We start from the raw sequence: 22,631 nt of genomic DNA, 5'->3' as shown, positions 1-22,631 counted from the left end.
AGGGTCCAAGCACCTGACAACAGACGAATCCTGCAGAGTCCTATAATCGGCCACCCTATTACCCCAGTTACATACACAGCTGCCCTTCCGCTTGGGTGATCCTTCGAGTGGTACAGAACCATCACATCTCCCTGGTGGCACTTGGTGAGAATCTCTGTACGTTTCCTCGTTTCAGGGATCCAGGCCCCATTACTGGGATTCTGCATTTGCACAGCATGAGGAATTCTTATTGGGATTGTGTCGGCAACAGAACTGGAAGAGCAGCAGAAAGGGCTCCATTTCCATCCCCAGCCCGCAGTCCTTATCTGCATTGGCTGCATTTTCTTTCCCAATACCTCAGCCAGTTGGTTTGAATAGATTGGCAATATCCTATGCTACTGTTTGTTAAGGTGCAGCATAGAAATGCTTAATACAGTCATCCTTATACTGCCTTACAGCAAGATACCGTACCAGTGTTAGCAGATACATGTTAGGCAGCGCATGCACCACATGAATGGTTTTTACTTGCATGGTATTAATATAATATACATTACACATATGGATGTTGGGAAGTTATGTTAACGGAATATATTATGGTCTTCCCACAATTCTGCTCACCCACATCCAGTATCCCACAACCCTTTGCAAAGCTAAAGCCAGTGTGGCATTAGAAACGTGTCAAAGCAAAGATGGATGAATACTTTGTACCAAGTAAAGTTAAGGAATACTTTCATGGATCAGCAGCACTTGGAATCTAGCAGACAAAACAAAACAAGATATGGGAAACTATAGGGAGGCGCCAAGGACAAAGAGGGCACAAACTAATGGGTTAAACTTAAATTTTAAGAGACGTACAGGGACTTTTAGGTTGTAAACAATGACAACATAAATAGAAGTGGGTTTGAGGGCAAGCCTTTGATGCACACCTTCTGTGGAAGGTGCACATGCTGTGAGAGAAGAATTGCTTCTGGGAAGGAGGGTATGTATGTCTTTTTTGTATTGTACTTTTATGTCTTTAGCAAATAAATTTGGCTAAGCTCGGTAAGTTGGTCTCTTGAACATACTTAATAATGAACCACAAGTGTAGTCAAATCAACTGGCTGTACTACTAATCAATACCAGCCTCTTTGAATATTCATGTCTTTGAACATGTTTAAAATTAGTGGAATTATTCTCCTTCAATTTGTTCTGCTGAAGACAGGGTCCTGTCCTGGCTACACATCTTTCACTTGGTTCACAGAGACTCAAGTATTTCTTTATTCAGTCACCAGGCTCCCGTTGCTTTGGGACAACATCCATCCAAAATGCTCACATCCTCAGACACCGAACTCTTTTACAGTATTCCAATTCTCTCTCACTCTAAGCTGTAAGATCTCTCTCTCTCTCTCGGTCTCTGGGAAATAAAGTTTTCCTCCTTAAGCCAACTTGTACTGAAAGCACCTTCCCTAGTAAGAGAGGTAGAATTAAACAGACTTAGTTTGTCAGTTTATCTTTCTGGATTGTTTTGAATGTGTTTTAAATGCTGGCAGCTGCCTGCTGAATTGAACAGGGACCCCATCTTTTCAAAGCAGGTCTAACCTACATTAGGGAATATGTCAGAAACTAGGAATTGTCCATTCCCCCTCCAAAATATGGCACAACATGTACTCATTTTCCATAAGGTAGTACCATTTTCCACCAGCAATTTACTTCATTTCATATGTCACATTCCATTAAACAAACAGCAAGGTTTGGGGGTTTTGCACAGTTTGCTTTTTACCAGGATAAGAACCCTGTCAGAAGTTAATCACTTCATTTCAGATATTCTAATATTTGAAAATATTTCCCAACTAGTGAAACTTATGAGGCAAAAACTATTTCAACCTTAAAAAAACCCCACACAACCGCATTGTGGTCTATTGAGCTAAACATGGGGCATGGAACTCCAGGGTTCTAAAACAGCCTTTACTACTGACCTGATCAGTAATGATGGAAAGCCAGTTACAGCAACAATTTTAAAATTAACCTATAATGTCGGCTGCACAATTTGTCACCTGGATCATGGTTTTCAGAGACCCTGTGCACCCAGTATTTTTAACATTGTCTTACAAACTGTCTGCTATAGGATAATATACAACACTAAAAAAGATATTGGAAATAACTGAAATATACAGCCACATAGCAAGTTTGCCCAGTCTAAGAAAACAGACATTTTCCAAGACTTACACATTTGAAAGGGTCACCCAGGTGGGTGTATGTATTTTTAAGTCTTCAGGAAGTGTTCTCAGTAATCTGATTACATGCAGAATGGATGATTCTTTATGGCAGCTGGAAGAGATTATACTTTTTCAAAGTTTGCCTTCAGATCAAGTTGAATATGTCGAACAGCTGTTCCTTTTTCTGCACTCTGATGGGAAATAATCTGTCATGGGAAAGGGACATTACAGGAAGAAGTTTTCTGTGGACTTCCATACTTTCCTGTCCGTACAACACAAAGGCTTTTTGTGATGCTTGGGGAAGGTGATGCACAGTAACATTTTCAAGAGCAACTAGGTGACTAAAGAGTCTAAGTCTTATGGAGTTTCAAAGAGACTCAGGCATTTTTGAAAATTTAACCTGCCTTCTTTAGAATGACAAGAGACAACCACCGTGAGAAAAACTCCTTATGAGAACGAGTGCCGTGGACACAGAAAACTTAACCACTGTGGGTAGAATACCTGGAACTTTCAAGGGATCCAGCTCCCAATACAGGTTCATCACAGAATCTTTGTATCTGTACTTCAGGTGGCTGAGTAATCACTATCAGCTGATGGAAAAAGCTGGTAAAGTCTGAGGATATATTTATACGTATAGACAAAAACTAATGTAGCAACATCAGCAATCTTCATACCAAATAGTAAAGTTTAGGAGTTTCTTTCTTACACATACATTAAATTGCAAAAACAACTATCTAGGCTTCTGGATCAGTTAGCAAAGGAATAAGCCGATGTATTATTGGTTTCTCTGGCCCCGTTCTGTTGGTAACAAGAGAAAACGGAACGATCACATTCCTGGTCAACTGCCTTCCTTCTCCTTGGAACTGAGGCAACTCCCATCCTCCAAGAAGAGGATAGTATGAAATGCTCACTTGATTCTTTTAAAAATACAGACACAGTCACGAATGTTTAAGAAGAACTACAGAGACGGTGAGCTCTTTGGGACAGGAGCTGTCTTCCTCGTTACATGTCTGTACAGGGCCTCGCACAATGAGGCCGTGATCCCCGAATGGAGCTCCTAGGTGCAATGCAATGCAAATAATCAACAATGAAGCATAGAATGAGTAGCCACTAGGGTAGGGAACAATGGAGAAGTCAGTTTATGCTTGGAAGCGAGGGCAGAGACAGGAGCACAGGCAGACCTCACCCAAAGGCATTGGTTCCCGTGCTTCCTAAGAATCCCCTTGCTCCTGTGATCATTACCCAAAGAGAAGAAGTGAGTGTGATGGGGCAGATCCCCAACCCAGTCGGGAAAAGTTTAAAGAATTCCTCTGGGCACACTTAGCCTCAACCCTACACACCTGTGAGGCTTCTCCTGCCTGGAGATGGGTGGGTCCTTAAAAGGGAGGATCTCTGCTCAATGTGGATCTCCTCCTTTTTCCTTTATGGCTTCCCCAAGGTCTAGGACTCTGCTTTTGTGGGATGTGGAAGCATATGGACTTTTTGTTTGGACTACTTTAAACTCCACCTCCCCCAGCAAGAGAGAGGCGGTGCCTTGATAGCAAAGCTGGAGCGCTGTGCCCTGGATGCTGACACAGGAGCAGTGCCCACCCTCTCCCCAAGGGGGTGCTAGAGAGAGATAGATATACAAGAACCAAATATTTCTATTACAAGAGGCGGAAACCCATCAGTCTGTCAAGGTCTTCCCACTCCCCCCCAAAAACCACACACACACACACACACACACACACACACACACACACACACACACAAACACTCTTCTTGTGTGTTACATTTGATGAGGACCCACACTATATATTTTTTTAAAGACATTACTAATCTTAGAACTATCCCACTGGCATGTTGCATGGGACTCACTTTCCTCAAAGGACACTGCCTGTTTTTGAAATATTTATGTGAGGACTTTATTTCATATTTGTTGAAATGAAGCTTCTTGTTTAACAGCAAAGAACACTGAGTGACACAACAAGGCAGTCATACCATACAGGGTAACTGCGTCATGAAACATACATGACATGCTTTAATAATCATATCTAACTGGATAGTCATTCTAATTGCCAAATTGATCCGCTCTGCTATCAATAGGGGAGGAGAGGAAGATGAGACTAGATTTAAGGGTACATCTGAGGCCTGAAGCATATTTCTGAACAGTGGATTCAAATCTCACATGGGACAATATAATTTGAGGGGATAGCATCAACTCAAAAAAAATTACCTGCATCTGAATTCCCCCCCCTCCTATTGCTAAAAGCAACACAAGCAAAAGAGTTTAGAGAAAAAAATATGTATACATACACACAATTTCCCCCACATTTGTTTGCTCTGTACATTTGACAGCAATTTGTGTCTAGTTAGTTCTAGTGTATAATTAGTCAGTCTGTCTTCCTTTTGTTTATATAGACCTTTGATACAGTAAAAAGGGAGAAAAAGATTTAAAGGAAAATAAAAATTAATAGGCGGACTCAGGGGAAGATGTAATTCTTCAAATGTCTTCTCTTCTTAATAGAAAATGTATTGCCTTAGGATAATGCAAAGCATTATGAATACAACTGACGAAATGAAGCAAGAGGGACTTCTTTTTTCTGACGCACTAAAATGGTAAAATAGTCTATAAATCTGCACAGCGACGCTCGGAGACGGTGTATTTATTTGCACATATGTTGTTCATCTGCAAATTATTTTAATTCCTGCCACCCTGGTTGCTTTTTTTTTTTTAAGCCTAGCAGACTTCAAGTTGATGGGGTCCCCTTTAAACTCTGTTGCTCATAAGAAAGTGGGTTTTAGGATTAGAAAAATCCAACATTCATCTTTGACACATGCACTCAAGACACAATCAGCTTTTTAAATACTAGAGATTGCTTTTTAATCTACTTACAGAAAAATAAGTAGCTACCATGGTTTGGCAAGAAGATTTATAGCCAAGAGGTGAGTCGTAGCAAAGATCTTAGGGCCCGAAGTTAAAGGCAAACAGTTGGCATAATCTATTTCTTAAAAATTGAATCCAATTACTGTATCAGCCACAAAGTTAATGTGAATTACTGTTCCTGGTGATCTAATATGGATACAAATAAATAAACAAATTTCTCTAACCACATGGAGCAATTCCCAAACATTGGTTTATTTCTTTATTATTTTTATAAAGCCAATATATTCTACTTCTTCTCACTCCATACATAGTTAACAGTGGGAGCTTGATGAATGATTGCTAGCCCTGAACAAGATGTGGCTACAGAAATGTGAGACCACGGTCTGCCTGCAGCTACATGAGCTTGGAGTCACTCTTCCTCACATTTTTAGTAAGATAAAAGGATAAAATTTGCCTGTTATTTTCTACATCTGTATTTAAAATGTTTCACTAATTAATGTTTTCACTACCACAGATCATTACAGTCTAGGGCAGGATGATTCCAGGGATTGATGAAATAGGATACAAAGACTTTCACCTGTGGTTTACTGGGTCAAATCCAGCCCTGATTGGAGGACATATCATGAAATAACAGGATTCTTGTTCACAATTCAGAACTCTTCAGGCAGAACCGTACTGAACCTAGTTTGTAGTGTCCCAGCTTTAGCTCATGTGCCGACAACAGTTTAGCAACTGAATAAAAATAGACGGACAGAAGAGCCTGACAAGCTCCATATCTAAGGATATCAAAAGATCTCACGCATACTCTGCGAGATCAGCGGGTTCATGCCAGCCCACATCCTGGCAGTGGTGCCACAGCCCCCGAAGGAACAGCTGCTTTATACAGAAATCATGCCTGGCAGAGCAACCTTGCACGTTACAGGGAGAAAACAAACATGAGTGTTCGCTCTAGTTCGAACTAGCATTTCTTCCACTAAAAAAGGAATCCGCTCCTGGTATGGTGAATGAAGTTCTCCCCCCTTAAAGGCGATCCTGATGCATCAGGGTCGAGACAGACTGTCAGGGCAGCATGGGGGAAACGGGCACCGCCATTGCTTAGGTTGCACTTCACCTCTGCAGCGCGGTCACTAAAAATCACTCAGCCAAGCAAAGCTGTGCTTGCTCAGGACCCGCCGCTACCAATGGAGTCATGTCCCAAACTCATGGGCGGCGGGTATCATAGGCTGGGGGAGGCTGTGTCTCTGCAAACAGCCTGGCGTGGCCCCGCCCAACCTCCGCTTCCAGGCCCAACTCCTGCAGTTCCCGGTGCTCTGCCCCAGACTATGCTGGCTGAGGCTAGAGCAGAGATGGCCGCCCAGCACTTGGACCGCACCACCCAGAGCTACGGGGCTGCTGCGCCACCCGGCCACTGCGGTGTGGGTACTCTGGGCTCCCGCAGGGAGGGGGACAGATGGAGAGGGGAGGGGCTCGGGCAGAAGGGGAGGGGCTGGGGGCTAGCCTCCCCCAACGGCCAGGTCACCAGCCCTTGCCAATTTCAACATGGAAGTACAATGATCCTGCAAAGCATCACTGAAGGCCAGAAAACAAGAAGGAGGCAGGGGAACTGCCTTGCAAAACAAGAAACAGGGCAAGAGAGGAGCAGCCTTATTTCAATTCATTCGAACACAGCGAGATTCCTTACATCAGGGCTACGTCTGCACTGCATACCACGGGTGGCAGCATGTAGGGTATGCGTAGCTATAGGTTGCAATGAAAAGCAAGCTGTAGTTCATTAGAGAAAGGGAGCTGTAGGAGTCTTTCCCCACTGCCTTCCCCCTGCCAGAGCCTTTCCCCATGGTGGGGAAGGGCTCCCGCATCTCCTTGAGGCAGAGAAAGGCACCAGCGGCAGGGAGGCAGCGGGACACTGCGCTGCTGAAAATAGCGGTGTAGCTGGTGGAGGCAATGCTTGGGCGAGTAGAGACCCGGACGGGCGTGTTTTTATTCCCTAAGCAGCACTTCACCATCTACACTGCTATTTCTAGCAGTGTAGCATCCTGTTGCATCCCCATTGCTGGAGCCTTTCCCTGCCACCGGAGGAATTTATACCCGGCCTAGGGGACATGCAGTTTGTGTACTATACACACCGCTGTAAGGCGTGTGCAGTGTAGATCTATCATAGGTGTGATTGCAGCAAAGTCTTGCTAACCAGTCAATGAGAAGAGAAAATAAAGGTATTTTTTTTTCTTTAAACAAATAAACAAAACCAAACAAAACTAAAGTTTCTCTGGAAGAATAAAGTCTCATAGCTTAGCTCAACTGAAAGCCAAAATACAGAGAAGCATCAATCACCAGAGTACTTTGGGGAAGAGAAGAGAGCTTGGGGGTTTAGGTCTATGGCTTGTGTTATACAGCTCAGACTAGATGATCACAATAGTCCCTTCTAAGAACATAAGAATGGCCACACTGGGTCAGACCGAAGATCCATCCAGCCCAGTATCCTGTCTTCCACCAGTGACCAATGCCAGGTGTCCCAGAGGGCATGAACAGAACAGGTAATGATCAAGTGATCTCTCTCCTGCCATCCATCCCCATCCTCTGACAAACAGAGGCTAGGGACACCATTCCTTACCCATTCTGGCTAATAGCCATTAATGGACTTAACCTTCATGAGTTTATCCAGTTCTCTTTTAAACCCCGTTATAGTCCTAGCCTTCACAACCTCCTCAGGTAAGGAGTTCGACAGGTTGACTCTGCACTGTGTGAAGAAGAACTTCTATTTATTTGTTTTAAACTTGCTGCCCATTAATTTCATTTGGTGGCCCTGAGTTCTTATATTATGGGAACAAGTAAATAACTTTTCCTTAATCACTTTCTCCACACCACTCATCATTTTAGATACCTCTAGCATATCACCCCCTAATCTCCTCTTTTCCAAGCTGAAAAGTCCTAGTTTCTTTAATCTCTCCTCATATGGGGCCCATTCCAAACCCCTAATCATTTTAGTTGCCCTTCTCTGAACCTTTTCTAGTACCAGTATATCTTTTTTGAGATGAGAAGACCACATCTGTATGCAGTATTCAAGATGTGGGTGTACCATGGATTTATATAAGGGCAATAAGATATTCTCCATCTTATTCTCTATCCCTTTTTGAATGATTTCTAATATCCTGTTTGCTTTTTTGACGGCAGCTGCACACTGTGTGGATGTCTTCAGAGAACTATCCACAATGACTCCAAGATCTTTTTCCTGATTAGTTGTAGCTAAATTAGCCCCCATCATAGTGTATGTATAGTTGGGGTTATTTTTTTCCAATGTGCATTACTTTACATTTATCCACATTAAATTTCATTTGCCATTTTGTTGCCCAATCACTTAGTTTTGTGAGATCTTTTTGAAGTTCATCATAGTCTGCTTTGGTCTTAACTAGCTTGAGCAGTTTAGTATCATCTGCAAACTTTGCCACCTCACTGTTTATCCCTTTCTCCAGATCATTTATAAATAAGTTGAATAGGATTGGTCCGAGGACTGACCCTTGGGGAACACCACTAGTCACCCCTCTCCATTCTGAGAATTTACCATTAATTCCTACCGTTTGTTCCCTGTCTTTTAACCAGTTCTCAATCCATGAAAGGACCTTCCCTTTTATCCCTTGACAACTTACTTTACTTAAGAGCCTTTGGTAAGGGACCTTGTCAAAAGCCCTCTGGAAATCCAAGTACACTATGTCCACTGGATCCCCCTTGTCCACATGTTTGTTGACCCCTTCAAAGAACTCTAATAGATTAGTAAGACATGATTTCCCTTTACAGAAACCATGTTTACTTTTGCCCAACAATTTATGTTCTTCTACATGTCTGACAATTTTATTCTTTACTATTAAAACAACAAGGAGTCTGGTGGCACCTTAAAGACTAACAGATTTATTTGTTAGTCTTTAAGGTGCCACCAGACTCCTTGTTGTTTTTGTAGATACAGACTAACACGGCTACCCCCTGATACTTGACATTCTTTACTATTGTTTCAACTAATTTGCCCGGTACTGATGTTAGATTTACCGGTCTGTAATTGCCAGGATCACCTCTAGAACCCTTTTTAAATATTGGCATTACATTATCTATCTTCCAGTCATTGGGTACAGAAGCCGATTTAAAGGACAGGTTACAAACCATAGTTAATAGTTCCGCAATTTCACAATTGAGTTGTTTCAGAACTCTTGGGTGAATGCCATCTGGTTCTGGTGACTTGTTACTGTTAAGTTTATCAATTAATTCCAAAACCTCCTCTAGTGACACTTCAATCTGTGACAATTGCTCAGATTGTCAACCACAAAGGACGGCTCAGGTTTGGGAATCTCCCTAACATCCTCAGCCGTGAAGACTGAAGCAAAGAATCCATTTAGTTTCTCCACAATGACTTTATTGTCTTTAAGTGCTCCTTTTGTATCTCGATCGTTCAGAGGCCCCACTGGTTGTTTAGTAGGATTCCTGCTTCTGATGTATTTAAAAAACATTTTATTATCTTTTGAAGTTTTGGCTAGCTGTTCTTCAAACTCCTTTTTGGCATTTCTTATTACATTTTTACACTTAATTTGGCAGTGTTTATGCTCCTTTCTATTTACCTCACTAGGATCTGACTTCCACTTTTTAAAAGATGCCTTTTTATCTCTCACTATTATTGAGTTCTTTATTTTGATAGCCTCTCTAATCTCCCTTAGCATTTCATCGTCACTATCACTGTCCTGGTCAGGTGGCTGATAATAGATCCCTACTGTTATATTCTTATTCGAGCATGGAATTTACTATCCATAGAGATTCTATGAAACATGTGGATTTATTTAAGATTTTTACTTCATTTAATTCTACATTTTCTTTCATATATAGTGCCACTCCCCCTCCCACCCTGGAATCTATGAATCTAGGAGACATTTAAGCCTTTTCCAACCAGCCTTGTTGAATTCTGAGCACCTTTCTGGTTCCTAGTCACTTCTCAATGCTGACTAGGTGTTAAATAAACGTGTCTGGGTGAGCTGCCTGGGCCAGCGGGACAAAGACTCTGGAATCATTTCAACCACAGGAAGAAGCCCCAAGTAAACTGAGCAAATCCTGCTAGTCAGGCCTGAATGTGACAGGTTCCACACTGAAATCAGAATCCTTTGCTGCTTCTCTGGCTCCTGCAGAACAGACTGCAAAGAGCAGGAGCAACATCTTACAATGAAATGTATAAAATTATAAATAATAGACAATAAAAAATAAATAGACTTTGTATCTATTTGATTGCTTTCACCCCTCCCTCCAAAGTTTTTATTTACATATTTTGATGTATACACTTGTTCACTACATCTATTCTTTGCTCAAGGCATTCCCTGACATTTTTAAGACTAAATTACAGATTACTCCTGATATCTCTTCTTCAGCCTACCATTGATACCGCAAGCTGTTTAGGGAAGGGATCTTGTCTTTACATGTTTGCTCAGAGCCCAGCACAATGGGGCCTTGATCCTGGATGGGCCACTATAATCCAAATACTTAATAACAAGAGTAATAACATTCACTGTTACAGAACGGTTGTACTGGCAAAGTGTCAGACCCCGTGCTGCTCAGTTATCCGATTCCCCCAATGGGTAAAGGGCCTGCCATCCTTTAATTTCCTGAGAGCCTTCCTTTGTCTTGTAAGAGAAATAACTGCCTCACACACTATAAATAGCTTTAAAAAATGTTCAGACATATAATACATTTTCCCTCCATTCACAGTGACATTTTTTGGCGTATGCATCACCCATTCCTAAGACCTTGGGCGAACTTGTGAACTTAATTAACGAATGTCATTCTATTTGTAATCTGTATTATTTAACACAGAGACTTAAATTAACACAGCATTAAGGATATGAGTTTAATTCCACAAACAGCCATAAAAATTAGTTATAATTTTGACGGCAACCTTAACTCTGCCCCCTTGTGTGCTTGAGTTACAATAAGGTTCATCATAAAAATCCCACCTAGCACTGAGCAAAAGAAGGCAACTAAACCGATAGTCACTGACGTCCGTGGCAACACTGCTGTGTCACCTCATGCATTACATCGGAGAGCTATGAGCAACTGAGGTTGATCAGGTCTGGCCTCACACATATGGTAAAAATCAGCAGGTACAAAACGTGTTAATTCCTGACGACTATAAAAGCGATGAGATCCTGAAAGAGGTGTGGGAAGCAGTGTTGTTTTGGAGGGTGGGTGGGGTGGAGAGAGGTCATAGAAATGCAGGGCTGGAAGGGACCTCGGGAAGCCATCAAGTCCAGCCCCTGTGCCCGGGGAGCCCCAGAAGGGAAGATGAATGTGTCACTTTATCAGAAATCACTTCCAACTCCTAGGAGGGCAGTAAAGGGGAAACAGGAGCCCTGACACCCGCAGGGGAGAGGAGACACCGGTGGAGGGCCCCGGAGCACCCGACCAGGCTGGGCTCGGAGGAGGAACAGCCCCCAGCTCGGGCACGGCGCCTTGCCAGGCTGGGCTGGCAGCTCGCACAGCATCTCAGGCGGCTTCCCCAGGCCCGCGGGGCGGACACCCACCGGCTCCTGTCCCCCGCTCAGCCCCGGGCAAAGCGCGCCGGACAGTCCCGAGGGGGAAGGGGATGGGGTCAGGGGAAGGACCCACTGCCATCTCCAGGGTGCCAGCGCCACCCGCACCCTCCCTACAGCCCCTGCCCACCCCACGGCCTTTGCTGGGGGGCATCACACACCGGGCACCAGCCCCCCCCCCCCCGCTTCCCGCCCCCCATCCCGGTACCGGACCCCCCGCCCCGGGAACCAGCCATTCCGGTCCCGGTCCCAGCCCCATGCTGCTGCTGCTGCTGCTCCTCCCCCCAGCTCGGGGTCCCGGCCCCCCCTGCTCCGCGCGCCCCGGCCCCCCACTGCCCCCCGTCCCGGTGCCCCGTGCTCCGGCCCCACGCTGCTGCTCCGCCCGGCCCGGCCCCTCCGCGCGCAGCCCGCGGCTCCCCGCACCTGGCAGCTGCTCCGCTCCGTCCAGCTCAGACCATCTTAGCCCTCGTGGGGGAGAAACTCCGCCCACCAGCTGCCCATTGGCCGCTTAGCCCTGCCGCTCACTGTCATGCAAATTACGAGCGACCAGACCGGCGTTGATTGGGTGCCGAGAGACCCGCCTCTTGATTACGACAGAGCGGAACTGGGAGGCCCCCGGCCCCGCAGGCGGTCAGCGCCCCCTAGGGCCGCGCTCACGTCCCGCACTGTCCGGCATTGCCACCTTCCCCCTGCTCCCAACTAGGGACCCCCAGCATCCTCCCCGCCTGGGTACCCAGTACCCCGCCCCCCAGCATCCTCCCAACTAGGGACTCAGCGCCGGCCCCCCTCAGCATCCTCCCTGCCTGGGTACCCAGAGCTCCCCCCCCCAGCTTCCCTCCCGCCTGGGAACCCAGACCCCCAGCCTGCTCTCAACTGGGTACCCAGATCCCCCCCCACCAGCATCCTCCCCGCCTGGGAACCCAGACCCCGACTCCCAGCATCCTCTCAACTGGGTACCCAGATCCCCCCCCCCCACCAGCATCCTCCCTGCCTGGGAACCCAGACCTGACCCCCAGCCTGCTCTCAACTGGGTACCCAGAGCCCCCCCCAGTATCCTCCCAACTAGGGACTCAGCGCCGGCCCCCCTCAGCATCCTCCCTGCCTGGGTACCCAGAGCTCCCCCCCCCAGCTTCCCTCCCGCCTGGGAACCCAGTCCCCCAGCCTGCTCCCAACTGGGTACCCAGAGCTCCCCCCCAGCATTCCCCCCGCCTGGGAACCCAGACCCCGACCCCCAGCATCCCCCCCGCCTGGGAACCCAGTACCCCGCCCCCCAGCCTGCTCTCAACTGGGTACCCAGAGCCCACCCCACCAGCATCCTCCCAACTAGGGACCCAGCGCCCCCCCCTCAGCATCCTCCCTGCCTGGGTACCCAGAGCTCCCCACCCAGCTTCCCTCCCGCCTGGGAACCCAGACCCCCAGCCTGCTCCCAACTGGGTACCCAGATCCCCCCCCCCCCCCAGCATCCTCCCCGCCTGGGAACCCAGACCCCGACTCCCAGCATCCTCTCAACTGGGTACCCAGATCCCCCCCCCCCACCAGCATCCTCCCTGCCTGGGAACCCAGACCTGACCCCCAGCCTGCTCTCAACTGGGTACCCAGAGCCCCCCCAGTATCCTCCCAACTAGGGACCCAGCGCCCCACACCCCCCAGCATCCTCCCTGCCTGGGGACCAGAGCTCAGTCATTATCCAGCCATCCTCCCCCCAGGCACAGTGACCCCCAGCCCTGCCCCAGAGCCCGCCCCCTGCCGGCTGCCCCGTGCCCCGCGCCCCGCTCACCCTGCGCTGCCCGGCTCCCTCCCGGCTGCAGCAGGAGCAGAGATTGAGCCGCCCTCCACCCCCCGCCGAGTCCCATCGCCCTAGTAACCTGATGCCAAGCTCAGGGCCGAACCATCCGGGACTGGGGGCCCCGGGCCGGGCTCCAGCACGGGGCTGAGGCTGCGGTGGGAGACACGGCCCTGCCCCGCGGGACCCGCTCCCTAGGCCTGTGCTTGGCGGGGGCAGAGTGGGGACGGCGGCTTGGATGGGAGTCAGCGGATTGGGCGTCCCCCCGCCGGCCGGCGCAGATGGTGCAGTCCGGGAAGATGGCAGATGGATACATTGTGACAGGTAAATGTGTCAGTTTCTCTTGTTTCCATGCGGTGCCTGCTCGGCTCCCCCCGCTCCTCCCGGCGCCAGCTCGGGGCTGCTTTAACTAGCGGCTCCCGGCTTCCCCCGAGCACAGGCCGCACTGGGAGGCCCTAGGGGCGGCGGCCTCTGCCCTGTGGGCCCGATTCGCCTCCTTCCTACTCCGGATTGAAGCCGGTGTAACCGAAGAGCAGCAGGCTTGGGGGTTACTCAATAAATCACCAGACTAAAGACACCGGGGCACAGCAGCAGCCCGGGCAGGGCAGGGCAGGACTGGGGAAAACTTTCCTAAACACACACCAAACTCAGCTGGTTTCACATTCCCCACGAGACCCCAGCGCCCCTCGGTCCAGATACCCTGGGGAGTGATGGCTGAGGTACAGCTACCTCTGGGTGGGTCCAAAATGTGTGCCCAGATTCTGAGATTCAGAAAACTTCTAACTGAACCTAGGGTAAGATGAGGGACCTGGGTGGCAAATGTGAAATGTTGGGGTTGAGTTTTGTCTTTGTTTAAATTGGACTTTCAGGGGAGAATTGGCCTGAAATCGACCAGGTGAAAGTCAGTAAAGAAGGGCAAAGTATTTCACTTAGGAAGGAAAAATCCAACACAAAATGGAGAATAACTGGCTAGGCAGTATTGCTACAGAAAAGGAGCTGGGGGCTATAATGGATCACAAATTCAATATGAACCAACCATGTGATGCCGTTGCAAAAAAGGCTAATGTAATTGTGTGGTGCATTGCCAGGTGTGTCCTATGTAAGATGTGAGCGGTAATTGACCTTTTCTGCTCAGCACTGGTGAGGCCTCAACTGAAGTAGAGTGTCCAGTTCTGGGCACTGCACTTTAAGAACGATGTGGACAAATTTGAGAGAGTCCAAAGGAGAGCAACAAAAATTATCAAAAGGTTTAGAAAATCTGACCTATCAGAAAAAGTTAAAAAAATGGGCATGATTAGTCTTGAGAAAAAAGACTGAGTGGGGGGGAACCTGATAAATAGTCTTCAAATAAGGACTGTTAGTTAAGAGGAGTGTTTCTTCATGTCCACTGAAGGTAAGACAAGAAGAAATCAGCATAATCTTCAGCAAGGGAGATTTAGGATAGATATTAGGAAAAACTTTTTGTAACTCTCAGGGGATTTAAGCTCTGGAACAGGCTTCCAAGGGAGGTTGTGGAATCCCCGTCACTGAATGTTTTAAAGAACAGGTTAGATCTGTCAGGGATGGTTTACGAATACTTGGTCCTGTCTCAGCCCAGTGGGCTGGGGTGGATGACCAGTCTAAATTTCTATGATTCTATGGTGCAAAGCAGTGAGAGGTAAAACGAGGACAATACTTCAGTGAAACCCCTGTGACTCACATCTCTGATTTTCCCACCAGTCACTCACTCACTCACTCATGCCCGTCACCCCAGTCGGGGTATGGGCCGCCAACCACAGATCTCCAGAGTCCTTTATCCTGGAGTAGGTGGGGCTTTTTCTTTCCCAGTTTGGTTCATGGTGGCTTTTTAATACTAAAATGAGACTGTGGGAGTTGCACCCCACAGGATTCGGAACTGGTAAGCAAAGCTGTGCTTCACTTTAAACATGAGAGTGGTGCCATGGAGGTCAACAATGAGTCCTCCTTATCTGGGACTGAAAACGGTTCTGCTGTTAATGTAGACAGCCTCAAACTTTTCCCAACACTCATTACAGAAGTTGTGATAGATGCTATTAGCTGCATCCGCACAGGCAATTGTCTTGTGTGTTCCTACTGTTGGTTTAGCTCTGGTGAAACTCCAGTGGTGGTAGGAAGATAAGGATAGACCAGACGCTGTCATGTTAACGTCTGTGTCATCCGACCATATTCAAAGAAAGATGACACAGCCAGGGTTGCCAACTCTCATAATTTTTCACAAGCCTCACAATATTTGATGTCTTCCTGAAAGCCCCAGATCCTAGTTTATGTGATTACATGAAAATCTTACCTTTAATATTTTTGTAAAGTACTGTAGGTTTCTAGCCTTGATGGTAGTGGAGAAAAGCTTGAAAATGTGAACCCTGAAAGCTTAATATCCCCTTTCCTCACCCCCACCCCACATTTATTTTTTAAAACTCCTGATTGTTGAATTCTTGAGGTTGGCAATACTGCACCACAATCACTAAAATGTCAGTGGTCACTAGCAGCCTGTCTACCCTAGTGCTTTCACCATTGTTACTCAAGCTATATGGGTGGGATTTGGGAAATTTGAATAAAATTGCTCATGGAAGCAAGGTTTATGTGGAGTGAAGGACCTAGAGCACAATTTCTGCCAAGGGTGTTAAACATGGATTGCTCGTGTCTGTGATAGCAGTCAAAATCTTAGCAATCCAGTTTCTGTGGGCTCAGTCAGGACTTGTTGACATCTAAAGTTGGCATACTCTAATTATTCTCTTAGAAAGCTCAGTCTCTAGGAAGAGTAAGTCACCCAGAAAAGTCTCTTAATTATTCTTTTAAAATTATGTTTAGTCCTGCAGGAAGCTGCCACTTTGGACATTTTATTTTATGTTGTACAGGGCCCTGAATCCCTCGTTGGGGGTAAGCAATTTACAAATAAAATGTATTTATTATTATTTTTGACAGTCTGATCTTCTAGACTAGGATACCAGTAATGCCGTTCCCACCTGAACACATGATAATCGGATGACTTTCAAAACACTTGTAAGGTACGTTCTTTTACTTTCTTTAAAACTGCCTAACTTCACAATAATTCTTGTAGATTCCTGGGACTATTTTTGGTTAATTTAACATTTCACAAAAGAGTTTCCAGAAGAGGAAGTTGGGAAGTTTGGAATGGAGATTTTCCTGAAAGCACAATTCTCTTCTCAGGTGCATATAGCCAGCAACAATTCTCTTGGGCCTTGTCTACACTATGGAGGTAAGTTGACCTAAGTTACGCAACGTAGCTGGAGTTGATGTAGCTTAGGTCGACTTACTGTCGTGTCTACACCCTGCTGCATTGACGGGAGAGTGATCTGCGGTCAATTTAGTGGGTCTTCACTAGACTTGCTAAATCGACCCCCAGTGCATTGATCACCACAGTATCGATTCCCAGTAAGTGTAGACGTGCCCTTGGACAGCAATCCTTCCTACCTGCAGATATCTCCCATTGATGTCACAGGCAGGGAGAACAGAGTGCAGATAGCAGAAGAGAATTTTGCCCAGAATTTCTAGTAATAAGGTGAGTTTCCATCGAGCAGCAACACTGGATGTTGCCTTCTGATAGCTAAGTTAGAGTATGTCTACACTTGGAGCGAGGGGTGCGATTCCCAGCTGGAGGAGACATACTCGCGCTAGCTGTCATGGCGCTAGTGTGCTGAAATGTAGAATGTAGCTGCAGCAGTACGAGCCGTGGGACAGGCTAGCATCACAAAGCCGTGCCCGTCAGAGACCCTAGGTACATGCTCTGGGCTTGTGCTGCAGCTTGTGCTGCCAAAGGTACAGTCTGTTTTCAGCGCACTAGCTTGATGAGCGCTAGCGCGAGTATGTCTCCTCCAGAATCACACCCCCAGCTCCAAGTGCAGACGTACCCTAACTTGCTTATCGCTCCAGTGAACTACCACCAAAGAAGCCATGTCTCATGTGAGGGGATTGCACCAAGTGATCCCTCATCTGTCTAATTATATTGGCCCCATTCCTGTAACCTCTCAGCCCGTCAGGCATTAATCATTTATGCTCACAATCCCCCTGTGATGTAGGGAAATATTTGCATTCCTGTTTCCAGATAGGAAACCAAGGCTCAGAGAAATGGAGTGACTTCCCCAAGGCCATGCAGGGAGTCTGTGGTAGAACTGGGAATTGAACTCCAGCTGCCGGAGTTCCAGTTCTTTGCCATAGCCGTAGGATCATCTCTTACGGTATTGCTTGTCTTCCCTCTTCAGCAACTCTTCATTCAAAACAGAGGATGTTATTAGCCTGTGGAACATTCAGGAGAATCCTTTGCTTTAAACCGTGTGAGCATGTTGTTTTTCTGATCTCAAGCAGTGTTTTGTTGTTGATTGTTTATATTGTGGCAATGCCCACCCCAGCTGACACTGTGCTGGGTGATATGCAAACACAAAGGAAGATAAAGTGCCTATCCTAAAGGGCTTAGAAAAGTCTGTCTTCCTCCAGCACTGACATGGTAGCCCCATGCTGGCCCCCCTCACAAGCCCCAGCACAGAGAGCATGCTGGGAAGTCTCTGTAGCACATGCTGCTGTGGAGAGTCTGGGCTGCTCTGGACTGTGGATCATCCCATAAAGTAAAGCATCCCTGTGGCTGCTCGTTTACTCCATTGGCTGTTTTGATCTCTGAATGAACCCAGAATCCCAAGGGTATTTTACAACCCTTGTTCTCCCCGTGTTGCATCTTCTGTGACGTGCCTCCGGGAGGTGCAACACAGAATCTCAATTATCGGTTCTGATGCTAGACTAGTGGGCAACCTTTCCTACAACTCCCTGTTCTGTACCCTCCCACGGCATTCTCTCATGGGTGTGTACTGAGCTCGTCCCTCAATTCCTCAACCATCAGGAATAGAGCATCACCCAGCGCGCTTGAGTGACCTCTGGCAGATGCTTACAGCTGTGCTGCCTGGCTCCAGAGAGTCATGCCCAGCTCTCTGCATCTGGATGGGAAAGAGGGTTGCATTAACACAGAGCCTTTGCGGGTGGAGGAGATTCCAATAAAACATTTTTTAAAATCAGGTTACAATTTGGATAGTAAATCTGTGCTTTTTTTAAAGGCTTTGGAGTGTTCTCATGCCAGTTTTAAGATAACAGGTTCTGAGAATGCTTTTTTCTGAAATGAGTTTTATTTTCTAGATGAACATTTGCCGTAGCAGATGCCTAGAGGAAGAGGTGACCTTCTAAGCAGCAAGATGAGTGAATGGCAAAAGATTTTTGTGCAAAATCTGACTGTTCCTCCACACTCCCAAAGGAAACGACATCTCCCGAGGGAATCAGTAGCATTTCAGTGTGTCCTGAAGTATGTTGAGGGGAATTTAATTAAGCAGGTAAAGAAATATTCCATCTGCCTTGTGGGAATGTAGCTCTCATACCCTTCTCTTGTTGACATTCTTTGCTTTGAGTAGAGTTCTAATTTTTAAAATCTCACCGTGACTACTGAAGTTTAGGCTGGACCCAAGAGGTGTGCGGAAGGACCTTTCACCCTGTCTTCTGCAGACTGGCACAGTTTTCCAGGTGCATTCTGTGGCATTTTCACATTGTGTTACTGTGAAGAACAGCTGTTTTGATTCCAGGCCCAAGGTGCCACAGGGTGAGATTTCCAAAACCAACTAAGGGAAGTAGCCACACTTCTAGTAACATTAATGGGAGTTGTAAAAAGCAACAGAGAGTCCTGTGGCACCTTTAAGACTAACAGATGTATTGGAGCATAAGCTTTCGTGGGTGAATGTCCACTTCTTTGGATGTATGATGCATTAATGAGAGTTGTGTCCCTTGGTTTTGAGCTGTAAATCTCAGCCAAGTTTCACACACTAATTTTGAACTCTGATGAGAATGTCCATATCTCTAGGAGGCACATCAGTAGCTAGCAGTTTCCAAACTCTATTCTCTTGGTTCATGTACCACGTGTCTTAAAAAATTGCTGTGAAGTGAATGGATGGGATGCCAAACTCCCATACCATACCAACAATGGTACATTAATTGTTCCCAAACTGTGGCACATTAATTGTTTTAACATTTGTTTAACTCCATCACTGTTTTTATTAAATTATTATGCATTTACACAATTACCAAGTTCCAATATATTTTTAAATCCCTCTGGTTTTAAAGAAATTCTCCAGTGCAGGCCTTTTCAGCACTACAGCCACTGTCTTGGTAACAGGAAAAGAATGTATCATTACTCTTTAGTTGTGAGGCATGCTACAGTTAATTGTTCATGATCAATGACAGTAAAATAATCAAATACTCAGGGCCGGTGCAACCATTTAGGCAAACTAGGCGGCCGCTTAGTATGCCTAGTGGTTGGGGGCGCCTAAAAGCCCACTCAGGCAAGGAGGTGGAGTGGAGGTGAGCTGGGCCGTGGAGGGCATGGGGAGGGCTGCCCGCAGTAACGGGGGGGGGAGGGGCGCAAAAGGGAACCGCTCCCTACCCCAGATCACCTCCACTCTGCCTCCTCCGCTGAGCACACAGCCCCCGCTCTAAGTCTCCTCCAATTGGTGCCGCAAGCCTGGGAGGGGAGGAGAATTAGAGTGGCGCCGGCATGCTCAGTGGAGGAGGCGGAGCGGAGGTGAGCTGGGGCGGGCTCCCCAGGCGGGGTTAGCTGCTGCAGGGGGAGTTTCCCCAGGCGGGGTTATCTGCCGCTGAGGGGGGGTAGCTGCTGCGGGGAGGGGGGGACAACTCCCCGGGCAGGGAGCTGGGTTAGTTGCTTCGGGAGGGCGGGGTTAGCTGGGTGGGAGGGTGGCGCAAGGTGGAAGTTTCGCTTAGGGCGCAAAACTTCCTTGCACCGGCCCTGCAAATACTGACTTCAGGAGTTCTCAGAAAAAGCCCCTTTAAGTAAAATTTGCTTTAGAAATTCAAGTCTGAAAGAGGCTCCAGTTCACAGAATAGGTCTTGGAGGGAGCAATTTCAAAAGCAGATATTCCCTCCTGCTCCCCAAAAACATCCCCTTGGGAAAATGTCACTTGTGGTCTGTTCTTCACTCTGCGATAAGGGATGGAGCGCTCGATAAATTGCTTCGTTCCCTCTGAGGCATCTAGCATGGGCTACTGTCAGAAGACAGGACACCGAGCTAGATTGACCATTGGTCTGACCTGTATGGCCGTTCATATGTTCTTATGAATATAAAGGACTACAAGAGTTTTGGAGAATTGACAAAATACTAGTGAGCCAAAAAATTGTGGAACTATACCAAACAAAATAGTTAATGGTTAAGTGTGATAGGTCCACAATATAATTTGTGTTTTTTTGGGGATGGGAGTTTGAAATCATTCAACAATTTTTTGTATGATTTTATTTAACTCTGTGGATTGTTTGCAAAGTTTTTTGTGATGACTTGATTCACTTGCTGTATAAACTTTCTTGATTAGTTGTAATTAACCAGAAAAACCTTATGGTATTGTTTCTATTCCATGACTGGATGAGCATCCGAGCACTTCTGACATGAATACTCACAAATCCAGTTTTGAGATTTGTATTCTGTAAAATTTTGTGCCAGTAAAACTGGATCACGTCTTCTCCTTTTTAAAATCCCTGCTTAAAACGTATTTCTGCTGTGATGCCCCCAGATCACCCCCATCTTGCATTGCTTAAGCAAATGATCAGCTGTGAATCCTGCTCAACTCTGTTAATTTTCTTACCTCGGCCTCCTGTTCATCCGCACTGCACTTGTCTGCCTGCCATGTGGATTGGAAGTAATCTGGGGAAAGATCGGTCATTATTATGTGTCTGTACTGTGCCCAGCACAATGGGACCCTTATCCTTGATTTGGGTTCCTAGAGGCTTTACAAATAATAAATCATAACAATAATCAGAAAGGAAATGCAGAAGAGACATGAATGTGACTGAATTTTTTTAAATGAGTGCTTCAGTCAAGTGTCTCTGGAAAATGTTTTACATAATTTGTCCACTACTCACATATGTTAAACCAAGTGGATGCTTAACATTTACATGCATAAAGGTTTGCTTGCCAGTCTTGGGATTTCTCACTGCTGGGAAAAGAGTCACCTTCTGTTGTAGGATGACCTCAGCATCTGAGTTCATAGCTAGCTATTCCCTGGTGTATCAGTACACTGCATATTGCAGGATGAGACTACCTGGCATAGAGAAGACCTGCTTGTCTGAACATGGGGGCACGTCACTGAGTTTATGGGTTATACAGTTGGAGCTATTGGACTGTAACTGTCAGAAGAAAATGTCCTGGTATTTCCTCTCCTTTTTGAAAAAAGAAGAACAGGAGTACTTGTGGCACCTTAGAGACTAACAAATTTATTAGAGCATAAGCTTTCGTGGACTACAGCCCACTTCTTCGGATGCATATAGAATGGAACATATATTGAGGAGATATATATACACACATACAGAGAGCATAAACAGGTGGGAGTTAGTAAGACAACTCCCACCTGTTTATGCTCTCTGTATGTGTGTATATATATCTCCTCAATATATGTTCCATTCTATATGCATCCGAAGAAGTGGGCTGTAGTCCACGAAAGCTTATGCTCTAATAAATTTGTTAGTCTCTAAGGTGCCACAAGTACTCCTGTTCTTCTTTTTGCGGATACAGACTAACACGGCTGTTACTCTGAAACTTCTCCTTTTTGACTACACTCAGAGCTATCTGCTAACTATTGTTTAGAACCATTTTTATAAGGCCAAAGTTTTTAATCTCCCAGACACATTTCAGTGCTGCTGCGATCAGAAACTCTTAAATCTCCTACTTAGGGTGTTTATTCTTATATTCCAGAGAGTGCTAGAAGGCTTGTCAGAGGTTGAATACCAGCTCCGCCTGTCCCTCTTTGACATCACGTATCGTCATTTCTTTGGGAGAACATGGAAAAGTACCACAAGACCTCTCAAAGCTGTGCCAGGACAGCCACCCAAAGTGGTTTTCAATGAGGTAAGACAAGAGCAGAGAACACAGTTCGTCTCAGAATGCCAACACCCGTTGAGTGGACAGGGATATTTTCCTGGATGAACATAGGTATTTTGCTATATGAGATGCACAGTGTTTCAGCCATAAGGCAAGCAAAGAGTGATCCACTCAGCACAGCTCCAGCAACCGCTGTAAGTGGGACATGACCCTCAAATGAGACAAAGGGTTTGTCTACACGGTGGAGTAATGCTTACTACAGGAGTGTGATTTCTAAAGCGTGCTAATGTGTTGTGATGGAACTGATCTGTGTAGATCCTGGTGGTGTGTGTTAAATGTTCCATAGTGTGCTTTAATGGAGAGCTGTAAC

At 46.3% G+C, this 22,631-nt stretch overlaps 2 protein-coding genes across 9 annotated transcripts in view; one reads left to right on the top strand and one right to left on the bottom strand.

The window, feature by feature from the left end:
- The window catches only part of KCNAB2 (potassium voltage-gated channel subfamily A regulatory beta subunit 2), a 119,441-nt gene extending 105,897 nt beyond the window's left edge, over positions 1 to 13,544 (bottom strand). The window contains exon 1 of one of the 5 annotated variants that reach the window (XM_054008911.1): positions 13,457 to 13,544. The gene's annotated coding sequence lies outside the window, so the exon portion shown is untranslated. The other 4 variants (XM_054008910.1, XM_054008914.1, XM_054008915.1 and 1 more) reach the window with 4 other exon arrangements.
- Positions 13,545 to 13,607: 63 nt separating this feature from the next.
- The window catches only part of NPHP4 (nephrocystin 4), a 103,190-nt gene continuing 94,166 nt past the window's right edge, over positions 13,608 to 22,631 (top strand). For all 4 annotated transcript variants that reach the window (XM_054008906.1, XM_054008905.1, XM_054008904.1 and 1 more), the window contains exons 1-4: positions 13,608 to 13,698; positions 16,315 to 16,397; positions 18,532 to 18,722; positions 22,136 to 22,288. In XM_054008906.1, the coding sequence (XP_053864881.1) occupies positions 18,552 to 18,722; positions 22,136 to 22,288 (324 nt within the window). In that variant the 5' untranslated portion in view covers positions 13,608 to 13,698; positions 16,315 to 16,397; positions 18,532 to 18,551. The remainder of the gene's footprint in view (positions 13,699 to 16,314; positions 16,398 to 18,531; positions 18,723 to 22,135; positions 22,289 to 22,631) is intronic.

The sequence above is a fragment of the Malaclemys terrapin genome, chromosome 19 (genome assembly GCF_027887155.1).
Source record: "Malaclemys terrapin pileata isolate rMalTer1 chromosome 19, rMalTer1.hap1, whole genome shotgun sequence".
NCBI lineage: Eukaryota > Metazoa > Chordata > Testudines > Emydidae > Malaclemys > Malaclemys terrapin.
This window is presented reverse-complemented; position numbering and strand designations above follow the sequence as displayed.